Source organism: Astatotilapia calliptera, chromosome 2 (genome assembly GCF_900246225.1).
Source record: "Astatotilapia calliptera chromosome 2, fAstCal1.2, whole genome shotgun sequence".
In the NCBI taxonomy this organism is placed as follows: Eukaryota; Metazoa; Chordata; class Actinopteri; order Cichliformes; family Cichlidae; genus Astatotilapia; species Astatotilapia calliptera.
Window position 1 is genome coordinate 33,156,478 of NC_039303.1, and position 12,413 is coordinate 33,168,890.

The 12,413-nt window shown below is 41.5% G+C and overlaps 1 protein-coding gene across 6 annotated transcripts in view; it reads left to right on the plus strand.

Annotated features, from left to right (window-relative positions):
- Positions 1-668: 668 nt before the first annotated feature.
- mbnl3 (muscleblind-like splicing regulator 3) overlaps positions 669-12,413 on the plus strand; it is a 31,823-nt gene continuing 20,078 nt past the window's right edge. For 3 of the 6 annotated variants that reach the window (XM_026143999.1, XM_026144007.1, XM_026144015.1), the window contains exons 1-2: positions 669-988; positions 8,999-10,063. In XM_026143999.1, coding sequence (XP_025999784.1) covers positions 9,890-10,063 — 174 coding nt within the window. In that variant the 5' untranslated portion in view covers positions 669-988; positions 8,999-9,889. Of the gene's footprint in view, positions 989-8,386; positions 8,922-8,998; positions 10,064-12,413 lie in introns of those variants that run through there. The other 3 variants (XM_026143972.1, XM_026143980.1, XM_026143990.1) reach the window with 3 other exon arrangements.

Consider the following 12,413-nt stretch of genomic DNA (forward strand, 5'->3'; position numbering starts at 1 on the left):
GACAAGACAGCCAACACCCCAAGAATAAGCCTTCAAAACGCGTGGAGAACTATTTGTAGAGACTGCTTAAAGAAATTAGGAGAAAGCTTGCCTAAGAGAGTTCAGGATGTGTTAAAGAATAAAGGTGGTCACATTGACTCCTAAACTCCTCAGAATTGGGAAAAATAGTTTTTGGCCGTAAACACAGTATTTCCCATCTTCTAGCAAATTTTTTTTTAAGTGGCTCAAGACTTTTGCACAGTAGTGTAGCACAAGCATTAGACACTAAAATTATATTATATTATATTATATTATATTATATTATATTATATTATATTATATTATATTATATTATATTATATTATATTATATTATATTGGGGAATCGTTCAGGTAAGCCTTTCGTTGAACCTGAATGTATATGATGTCACCTACATGCACGTATAGAGCTTGCTTTATCTACCTGCTACATGTTATGGCGGTCCACCTTCATACCTGCCTCCCTTCAGTCGTGACTCTGATTTCCCTTAATGATGTTATCAAGTAAGCGACACACGCACACACACACACACACACACACACACACACACACACACACACACACACACACACACACACACACGCTCGTCCAACTCCTCCCTCTCCACATTGCCCTCCCTCAGAATTTTTTTTTTTTTTACAAATCTGTTCTCTGTGTTGTGTTCACTTGCATTTGAGCTGCCCTGTAGACAGAGCCCGCTTCTTCTTCTTCTTCTTCCTTTCACTCCCCTGCGGTAACACGCTTTTTTAATTTTCTACTCGCTTCAGATTTATTTTATTTCACCCAGCAAGCGTCCCCCTCCTTTTTTCTCCTTCTCCCTCCCCTAATTCTCTCTCCTCGCTTTAAGGCAATGCTGAGTGCGTTACACCCCGTCTGTGCAGAAAAACAGAAAACAACGATCAAACAAACATTTCAGCCGACGTTACGTTTTTAGGAGGAGACGTCTGAGCCCGGCGGATCACTTGGACAGGTAAGAGAGCGCAGAGCACGCAGAGACTGGCGCAGCCTGACGCATTTGTAATAACTGTGAGTTTCGTATTTAACCCGTGCTGCAGCCATTTAATGTGCCCTGTTTGACTGCAGCCTGTTGCGTGGACACTGAAAGCTGCCTCGGTTATTGCTAAACGCGTGCGTAAATCGCCGCGTTTTACACCTATGCATTGTAGTAATAACGTTTATAGGTATTTGCACGCTTAAGAGCATGTCTGGTAGAGGAGTGCAATGCGCTGTGTGGAGACAAGTGGTGCAGAGAAAAGCGTTTTAGCTTGTATGGAGAATTATAATTTATTGGACATTTAAAGTCCAATTTTTATTTATTTATTTTTTGTGTTCTCCCCAGAGTGAACTGCACCAAATATTTTAAAAATAATCGGTGTTAAATTACTCCCCGAGTCAGCCTCTCTACAGTAATATCGACTGTAAAGCTATTAAACCCTGCAGGTTTCTATCTATGCTGTCATGCGGCCAGCCTTGTCCTTGTTTGTCCTGTATGAGGTCAGACACTCAAGCCACCATGCGACGCTGTGTTGTCACTACTTCCCTGCCTAAACTGTATGCAGTGCTTGTGTGTGTGCGTGTGCGTGCGTGAGTGTATGTATTGCCATCATATCAGACTCATCTAACAGTGCAGCCTGTCAGGACAAGTTCACACTCCCTCCAGGCTGTGGACTCTGTACCAGTCTAGCTAGTTTTTCTTTACTTAATATAAATACAGATAAACTGACACACACACAGGAGTGCACACAGCTGCATTTCCCACATAACCTGTTTTCATTTCCCCCTCTCTCACAGACACACATTAACAGCCCTCCATCTTTTATGGCACAAATAAAACCATTCACCGACACTGTAGCAGCGATTGCAGAGTCAGGGATGCACAATATTTTTACTGTCTCGGCTGTAAAATAGATAACTTTTATTATCTCGCTGCAAAGATGTGAAACTTCCAATCGAAAGCAGCCACACAAGGAAGTGAACTGAGAGTTTTTCTCTCATTCAAAACTGGTGAAGGGCGTGAAATGGACGAGCTGAGCTGCATGCTTCTGACTAATATGATCGGTGTTGTCCTAAGTGATGAAATAGGTTTGTTGTAAGTTTGCTTGAATGGAAGCTGTGGCGCTTTAATGAGCTGAAGGGATTACTGATACTTAACCTAATTACTCTGCTCCGTCTCTCTCTCTCCTGGCTGCTGGCTTTTGCTCTCATTCTGATTTATGGATTGTTCACTTTTTTTAATCAATCACCTGCTCATTGATGTTGTCCTGGTGTGCACTCCTATAAAAAAAAGCTGTCTGTTTGCTGGGTTGTAACCTGCAGATAAGTGATGTGCTTTCACAGCTTTGGTATTTTGTTTCATAACTACCTGTGCCCTCTAGAAGTAGAAATCACCAGGCTTTGGGGGAATGAGGAAACTCCAGATTAAACAAAAAAACTCCCACAGGAAACTCAGAGATTCTCGTGTGAAACCAAAACATTTTTTCCAGGGTACAGTTTTAAAAATCCCACACGGTCTTCCCCCGGTTGGTTAAAGGCCATTTTTGCTCAATCTAACATTAATATAAGATGTAGGAAGTTCACCCACTCTGCTTTTATTATTCTATTGTTGTTTCTGTCAACACGCAGCATTAACCAGTAACACTCAGCTTTTAACGACTGAAAATAAACACAAACAGCAGAGAAAGGTCAGTTTTAAGCCACTCAAATTGGACCGCTGGGGAAAACACTAAAATGCTCCATTATGCAAAAGAAACACTGGATTGTTTTTTCTGTATCTCCTACATTTTTATTGGTATTAGGCTACCTGCTAGTGTGCCTGTCGAGGTGACAGCCGGCCCACGGGCCAGACATAATGCAGACGTCAGAGCTCCGGTGAAGGTTACGCTGTCGGTGCACCCTGTTTGATGACGGACGCAGTGCGCTGGTGTCAACAGCAGCCAGCGTCAGTCCTCCCCCATCCGTAAGCCACCTACGTGTTGACCCCCACCTGCTGACTCCTTGAGCCCCTCTGCTCGCTGCAGAAACCTGGAGGACAGGCAGCGGTTTAATCACTGTTATAACTAGGGCAGTCTGTATTTATTCACCGTGCTGCATCCCTGTAATCACCTGTTTGTGCTACATCAGCTGAGATTATTTATGTAAAAAAAAAAGTACACTCGTTTGTACAGCTCGACTTTAACTAAGCAGGAATGCAGATCATCAGTTTTCTAATCAGAAAGTAATCGTGGCTCGTCTCTGTAGCCCTGGTTGCGCAGGTGACCCCACACACTGACGACTGTAGTCCTCATTGTAGTGGGCTCATCCTCTACCCCATATCTTATGTAAAAGTCTAAAATGCGCATCCGAAAACATAAATAAAAGTAATTTGTTGCCAGAAAACTAATCAGCAGCTTTTTTTTTTGTATTGATCAATATTTTTTAAGCAAAAGTGCAAAATGATGTCAATGTTCTGGTTCCCACTACAGATGATATAGTATTAGATTTCCCCCTTAAGAGTTATCTTAAAAAAGCCCTTAATCATCATGTTGTTTGACTCTTTGTGACCTTGCAGTGGTGTCCACAAACTCACGCAGTCTTATTTGCCACTTATTCTGACGGGCCTTAGCAGACCTGCAGAAGCTTAAACGTGCCTGCTGCTTTTGCAGATTCCCAGCAGAGCTGCTTAGAAGACTTTAGTTTCTCTTTTCACAAGTCTAAAAATGTTGAAGTTGTTTTCCTTTGTTCACCTGCACGCAGTTTCTTTGCTTGCTAACAAGCAAAATAAGTGAATCCAACATTCCCACAATGGTGAAAAAGCCAATGTTGATTATGAATTGACCTATAAAGAATTGCTTGATCCAAATGAACTTTAGTCACAACATGAGTGAAAAGATGAAGACAAAAAGTATCTGGAAATCATTAATTAATCAGAGGATCAAGGAAGTGTATTTTAAGAAAGTTAGTTTCATTAGTTAAAATCAGTTTATCTGTCAACCAGAATTAAGGTAGATTACCTCCAGCTCTTGGTGTGTCAGCATGGCCATAACCTACTTTTTATAAGCATGATATTCATGCTTTAGTCTTTAAACAGCAAGTCATTGTATGTCAACATTGCAAATGGGATTATTTGTCAATGTAATTGTGCATATATACACTTCATTAAGACATTATTATTTTAATATACACATTATAAACCCTTTCCTGGATATATTATGTTTAATCACTGAACAGCACTTTGTTATCTGTGGTGTTTGAGCAGATAATTAACATTAATAAAACTAAAGTATGCAGTATCACACCCACGTTTCCTGATCAGCATTTAGTGTAAGAACCAAATTCTTTCTCTTTCATTTTTTCTTAGTCAACCCTTTCACTCTGTCTGCTTCTTCATTCCGTGCTCACTGGCTTTTTGTTCAACTCGTGTGCCTTGTGGTCTCCTCCTGTCAGATCTATTGTGGTAGGTCGGGTTTTGCAACAAAGCAGCTTAGCAGTAGATGTCAATTCTAAACTGTGTTTAAAAACATATTGAGACTGTTGATATGTCAATGTCTTATTAGCCTGAACTATTTTTAACAGAGATTACAGTTTTTCAGCTGCAGTAGTATGTTAATGAGTCCTGGTTGACCAGTTTACACCGTTTCAAGTGTTTTCATGGTGTTTTAGAGCTATATATGAAGAGGAAAGGTGTGGGTCTGACAAAGAAACCACTTACAGTGCATGCTCATTCCAGTGATCGTGGTGCGTCCTGGATTATCCTCCTCTCCGACTCTAATAATCTGACTATAATACACAAAGTCTCTGTCTGTCTGACTGTGTGTTTGTTTCCTTGTCTGCAAAGTCTTTCTACGCTATCAGGAGTTGGGCAACGAAACTTAGAAAACAGATAAATCTTAGGCCCCTGAAAGCTCTTAGCCAAGGATGGGCAATTGATTTTCCTTAAGGGAACCACATATGAAACTGGCACTGTTGTAGAGGGCCGCATCAATAAGCTTATAAAGAACTAAAATTAACACTGAGCGGAATTAAATTCAAATTATAGGTGTGGCCCTCCACGAGAATCTCAGCTTTGTCATGTGGCCTCTTGGGAAGATGTATTGCCAGCCCCTGTTCTTGGCTATGTCCTATATTATGTCATCATCATGTTGCTTAACAACCTCCTAGCAACAGGCTAAAATGACCTGATATTTGGCATTTACGCGTCTGTAAAACCTCATAGAAATACCCCATCCATTTTATTTCACAATAACGTTTACTATACAAAAGATAAATTGTGCTTAATACCTTATGATGCCATCACATTGCCTAGCAACCACCTTGCAGTGGGATAACGCTTGACCGATTTTTAGCATATACATAACATCTACCAGTCTTATTTATTTATTTATTTTACTTTTCTTTACATAAAGGACATCAGTTTACCAACAGCAACAGGCCAACGGATGCTGAGGTGTGTTGTTGTGATTATAATTTACAGTTCAGCTCATAAATTCAGTGTTTTTCAATTCGATTTTATTTATATAGCAACAATAATCGCCTCAATGCACTTTATATTAAAAGGTAAAGACCCTACAAAATACAGAGAAAACCCCAACAATCAGTTGACCTCCTATGAGTGACGATAGTTGAAAGGAAAAACTCCCTTTTAACAGGAAGAAACATCTGGAAGAACCAAGCTCAGGGAGAGGCGGCCCTCGGCCATGACCGGTTGGGGTGAGGTCAGGAAGACAGGACAAAAGACATGCTGTGGAAGAGAGCCAAAGATTAATAATAACTAATTATTAAATGACAAGAGCTCTATTAACACATAGTCAGTGAAAAAGAAACAGTGCATCATGGGAAACCCCCAGCAGCCTAGACCTATTGCAGTGTAACTAAGGGAGAATTCAAGGTCACCTGATCGGGGTCAGCTGAGGGACTATGTGCTTTATCACAAAGGAAAGTTTTAAGCCTAATCTTAAAAGTAGAGAGGATGTCTCCCAAATCCAAACTGGGAGCTGGTTCCACAAAAGAGGGATCTGAAAGCTGAAGGCTCTGCCTCCCGATCTACTTTTAAGTACTCTAGGAACAAGTAAGCCTGGAGTCTGAGAATGAAAAGCTCTACTGGGGTGATATGGTACTATGAGGTCTTTGAGGTAAAACGGGACCTTGCATGTGATGAGATGGATTTTAAATTCAAAATTTTATTCAATAAAGTCAATAGGAAAGTGTTTACTGAGGACATAGATCAAGTTGGCCAAGCACTTTTTTTTCTCATAGGCTTCTACACAACCAGAAGTCTTTTTATAACCAGAGAGGTTGTCCCCTATGGACCATTAAAAATAATGCAGGTTTCGGGCACTTCTTACATTAGCTTCACTTTTCAGACTTGATCCACCTTTTGTCCTCTCTCTAGTATCCATCCATTCATCCAGCTTTCTTATCTAATTCAAGGCTGTGAAGTGGTTGGAGCTTATTACAAGAAAGCTACCCATCACAGGGCAACAAAGAAGTAGCTTAACACTTATTGGAATGAATGCCATGAAATTTCTGCAAAGAAATGTGTGGTTTCTGATGAAGATGAGATTTTAAAATTTCCAACAGTATTAATGAGCAGGTACATGTTTGCTTACTATAGTCCCCTACCATATGTTTTGCCAGGATACTGGGCAGTGGTGCCTAGTAAGTTAACATGCACAGCCGTGCACTAACCTACAGTGTTAAAGTATGTACTAGTTTGTTAGGGTTATATGGGAATTTTGCAGTATTTTGCATGTAGCTCACAGTATTAGCGTGCAAGAAGAGCATCACACATATCCACTAGGAAAGGAAAGGATTGTCAGTTCATTCAGAGTCCTTCTGAATAATTTGATACTCTTAGGTTGCAGTAAAAGTCATCTGTTCTTTTCCATTTAGCTACATTTACATGCTAGGCGATGTAGGAGCAGCTCCCACTTATAAGTAACTAATTAATAAAAGTTACTTTATCACTTGCAAAATGTCAGGTCTGCTAACTCAGGCGCTCACTGGTCTGTTTATGACCATGCTGTAAAAAAACAAACAAACCAACACCCCCAAGTGGCCATGTCACATTTAACCCACTTACACATTATTCCATGGCTTTAATTCTCTGTTTTTAACTGTTTCCTTTGTCTTGCTGTATCCATAAAGGCCTCAATAGAGGCAAGAGGCAAACTGAGGAAAGCAGAGTCCCAGCAGCTTGTATGAGGAAGTAAAAAATTGTTCCTGTGTATATTCAAAGTTGCCCAGTGCAGTGTAAACTAGGCTGGCATTGGAGGAGAGCCAGTTTTTCAATGCAGCTTTCCAAGAATGGTTGTAATGGCAACTGTGCGCCATTTGGTGTCTGGTGTGGCGAGCGCGAGGAGTGTTGCTGAGGAGCATTTTGATGATGTGTGTTGCATATTGCTGAGCTGCATCGTCAGGATGTGCGTAAGCAGAGGCGTTTGACACTGATGTGGACCTGAATGAAGGACAGGCAGAGCTGCAGGAGGAGGAGGTGCTTGCCTTGTGCCCCTGAGAAAAGTTTCTATCGATCTATAGGTAGGCTGAGAGGAGAGAAGAGGCACAGACAAGCAGAGTGGTTAAAGCAAGCAAAGCAATTGCTGTACCTGCTCATCTCTCATTCCTCTTTTTTTGGCTGGGATGTGTCTTTGTTCTTGTGTTTGAAGGTGGGTGTATCAATTCAGTTCCCACCTCCCCCTTATCCCTCCGTCTCCCACTCTGCTGCAGTGTTCTCCTTCTGCGCTGTGTATCTGCATGCTCACACACACACACACACACACACACACACTCGTTCCCTCACATTCTAGCCCCCCCCCCCGTCGCTTCCTCCGTCTGTGTCTGCCACCGTCAGACGCAGGGACTGATAATATCTGCTCCAACGCCCTGTCCTCCTTCCCCTGTTTTGTTTTTTTATTTTTCACTCCTTCTTTCCTGCATCTCTTCTGTTCTTAATTAATTGGACATGCACTCAGGTTTTAAACAGCATAGTCTTCTTTCTCTTCAATTTACAATTTAAAAAGTCCCCCCCAAAATGCAGTCTGGACCTCCTCTTCCCTTGAGAAGCTGCTAGTTTCTTCTGTGTGCATGTGTCACCTCTCTGATCAGTATCTGTATTCACTTAGTGTCTGGACACGTCACTCTGCTCCTTCAGAGTGAGCAGCACAACAGGCTGCATGCATCATCCTTGCATCATGCTGCAGCAGAGTGCACAGTTTGGATAACTCCTCCACATCTGTGAGAAGACTGAGCTGTCTGGTTTCAGCTCAGGGCTCTTGTACAGCGTGGATATTAGCATGTGGCTCAGCCATGACTGCCATGACTGTGCTTGTACCAGTGAGGAGGGGTGGGGGAATCAGAGAGGAACAAGGACAGGCTGTGTGAAGGGAGGAGCTGAGCTTTAAACTGCTCTGTCATTGGTTAGTCACGTGCCCTGCCTGCCTGTAAGAGTCTGCCTGATTGGCTGCTGCTCTGCATTGAGCACAGCAGCTGCAGTTGTGATGAACTACCCCTTCTCTCTCTGCCCTGGCTCTGCTTTTCCTGTCTCTACCCCTCGCATTAATAACTGTCTGGCACTCATCTGTGTGGACCAGCGTGCCAACCTGTGCCACTTCAAGGACACCTCTATCCGCTGTGTGTTTCTGCGTGAATCATGTCAAGTTAGTCAATTACTTTCTGCTCCATGGAGCTCACCGGAGTTAAAGTGACGTCTCCACTGCCTGCAATCTCCCTCCCTCCATCCTCTCCCTCTCTCTCCCTCTCTTATATCACTTAATCAAGACATACTGTAGCTTGCCCTTTCCTGTTCACCGCTGCCTCCCTCCCTGCTACCCTATTTGTTTGCCCTCGTCTTCTCCTCTTTGGCTGTTTCGCGTCCACCCTCCCTGCCTCGTGATCCTCGTCGCCCTCCGTTTAAGCAAACTCCACACCAGGTTGTAGCTCTACAGTCACGTTCTCTCCTCAACAGGCTGGTGTTTTGTTAACGCTCCTCTGTTTTTGCAATCCACAGCAAGGCAGCAAGCAAGGACATGCAGCAGAGAGGTCAGTGAGGAGGAGGAGGAGGATGACAGCAGAAGAATAGGAAACGGACAAGGAGGGATGAGAAAGAGACTGAAGTAAGAGGAGGAAGTGGAACTCCAAAGTGCCTACTGCGAGGGTACGTCTGCCGAGTCTGCTGGATTACAGCGGGACGGTGTGTGTCTGGCCTTGAATGGAGGCTGTATTTTATCCTGACAGCCACAGAGTCATCCATCCCACATTGCTGAGCTGCAGTCCCAGCATACCCTGAGCTGAGCAGCCACTTCGTCTCATCATTACAAGGACATCTCCGTGTAAGACTGTCTGTCTTTTTTTTTGTTTTATTTTTGTTTTGTTCTTGTTTTTTGTTTTGCTCTAAAGAAATCTTTAGTTTCCTTGTCAGGCTGCCCAAATATAACTAAAGTAGAACTACAGTGAATGCCCCAGCCTGGCCATGTTGACGTGAATGTAGTGGTGATTTACAGCGGGCTGATACAGGTGAATGCACACACTCGGCGACTCTGCGATCCAAGCGACATGCCAGAGTGATGCCCTCAGATTAGTTTCCTTTTTTTCTTCCTTTTTTTTGAGACAGAGCTGGCCTCTGCTCACAGTCAAGCCCCTCTATATATCTCACTGCAGTGAGACTTCAGCTGCCACTTTTCCCAGGAAGAACTAATAAACATCCCCCAAAATACACCAACCAAAAGGACTTGCTGCCTATTTGCACTGAGGAGAAACCGAAAATATTTTTGCTTCTGTTTCCTCTGTGTTGTGCTGGGGGATTTTTTGTCTTGAATCACCATTAGTCACCCTTGCTCTCATCAGACAGTTTTCCGTCAGTTTGCCCACTGCCGCTGCACAGCGTCTGCGAGCGTCTCTGATGGCTGTCAGCATGACCATGGGACGAGACACCAAATGGCTGACCTTGGAAGTGTGTCGTGAGTTTCAGAGAGGCACCTGCTCGCGGTCTGACGCTGAGTGTAAGTTTGCACATCCCTCACGGAGCTGCCATGTGGAGAACGGCCGAGTCATCGCCTGCTTTGATTCGCTCAAGGTAACTGTGCTACAGACACGCTGCTCTAATACAGCTTGTTTGTTTCCACACATTCATTGTGCTTCATGTCAAGCTAGTCAATGGCTTTTGGCTCTGTGAAGTATTATATAGCTGAATGACATATAAACACATCCTGACGTACACACAAACCAGGATTTTGTGCAGTGTTTCAAATGAGTTTGCTCGTCTTTAGCAGGAAAAACACATCACGTAGCGATACGTTAGGATTTGCGTGGTCCACCCCTTAAACCTATTAAACTATGTCAGTTGGTCATAACTTTACTTAACAATATATTCTAATTTTATCTTTATAGTGTAAATCTCTGTGATTCTGGGCCTGGAAAGTATAGGGATGTGTGTTATTTCAAGTCTTAGTAACATTTTTCTGTAGTTTTTTAAAAAAAATTGTATAATGAAGGAAAAGTGTGTTCTTTTCACGTCCCACAATGGCCTTTTTAATTCATGAGAAAAACAGCTGTAAATGACATATTTTATTTTGTCACCATTTAGCTAAGATAAGAACACGTCATTAGGGGTTTACTGCCTGTAAAGAGCGTCTGGCCTCCCCCTAAGGGGAAAATCACCAAGACTGTAATAAAATTCTTTTGAGCTATTTAAGTTGGGAGTTATTTACTTACCAGTAACTGTAAAGTACGTTTTCGTCTATCGAATTGCCGGAAATAACAGCATAGTGCATAAACTTAATGTAAGTGAGGTAACAAAGACTCTTTCCTTTCACTGTTTGTGACAAGTTGTGGCCAAAGGCCTATTTTGAGGTACAAAAAAACCCTGTTCAGGTATATATATATATAAGAAAGAAAATTCAGGCTTTGGCCTTTCCCCCAAAAAGGAAAACCACCGAGACTGCGATACAGAATATTTTTAACCAGTTATTCTGAGTGGCAGTTTCATTTACTCAAGACTATAATATATTTTTATTTCACAAATGCCAAAAATATTCTGTTAAGTGAAGTAACACTGGCTCAGTTTCTTATCTATTTGTACTTAACATTAGTTAGTCTCCAAAAGGCCTGGGAAGCCGGGAAAAACCTGTGATAGTGAAACACCCTGTAGTTTAGATAGTCTACTGTATGATAAAGAGGCACTGCTGACAATCATTTCCATACCTGTAATAGATTAGAGCCCAGCTGATACATTCTGCATATCTGTCTGTCTGTCAGCTTCTTGGCTAATGTTGAGCGATTACAGATGTATTAGAGACACCATATTTACCTTTTCCTACATGCTCCATTTTATATGATAACTTTATGATAATTTTTTCCCAAAGAACATAATAGAGAAAATATGCTTGGAGTAATTTAGAAATAGTCTTATTAGTGTTTTCAGCACATGCAGCAGAGTAGCATGAACAGACAGTAGTGCAGTCAGGCGGTGTCTTCACATTGAATTGCTTGTGAAAGATGTGGTAGTTTGTGAAGGATAGATGGTTTTTTAATAAAAACCCCAGCATTTACACTTTTTATCATAGCTGTGCAATTTTATACCTGTGTATTTATAAAATATCATTCAGTATTAATATCAGAATTGTTTTAATTAATAGAAATTGTCATCAGCTGCAAAACTATAATCTTGCACTAGTGATTTCCTCTGTGGCTCAGATGTCAGGGTTAATATATCTTAATATAGTTGCAATTCTTGCTTTAATATCAAAAAACAAAAAACAGTTTGTGTGTTATTGGATTTTTGGTTTTTTTACTTGGATACTTTTTTGGCTTTTCTTGAACTAATATCAAAGTTTAAAGTAGCAAGAGCTGAATTTTTTCGTATAATGTGGCGTTATACCTCTTTCATTCAATTTTAGGTGTAGCCTGTGATTTTCACAATAAAAGCTCTGTTATGTCTGGTGACATTTGATAGTAGCTTTATATTTTAAACTGAAAATCACAAAGTAAAGGTTTTTTTAAAATTATTATTTCTGATTATGAATTACTATGTATCATTTGGCTGCCTCAAATATCACCCCCCAAATAGGCACATTAGCTAATTAGCCGTTTTACTGTCTCCATGTAAAATACTGTCTTTTTTTAAAAAAAAACTTATAGTTTAATGTTACCATATTGATTTAGAGGTGAAAAAACATGTGTCTGGTTACTGTCTGGGTCATAAACCTTTCAGCCAGATTTTTTTTGGCCATGGTATAACTGGTATAACCAGGCATGAGTCTTAATAACTAAATACAGATTCTGTCTTTATTTGTAGCTAGATAAACCAGGGAATGACATCTGGTTTTCCAGATATTTATTGTTTCCGCTCGGACGAGGCATAATTTCTCGTAAAGCGGCTCAGCTGATGCTCTCTGTTCCTCCACCACCTCTGATGTGGGCTAGTC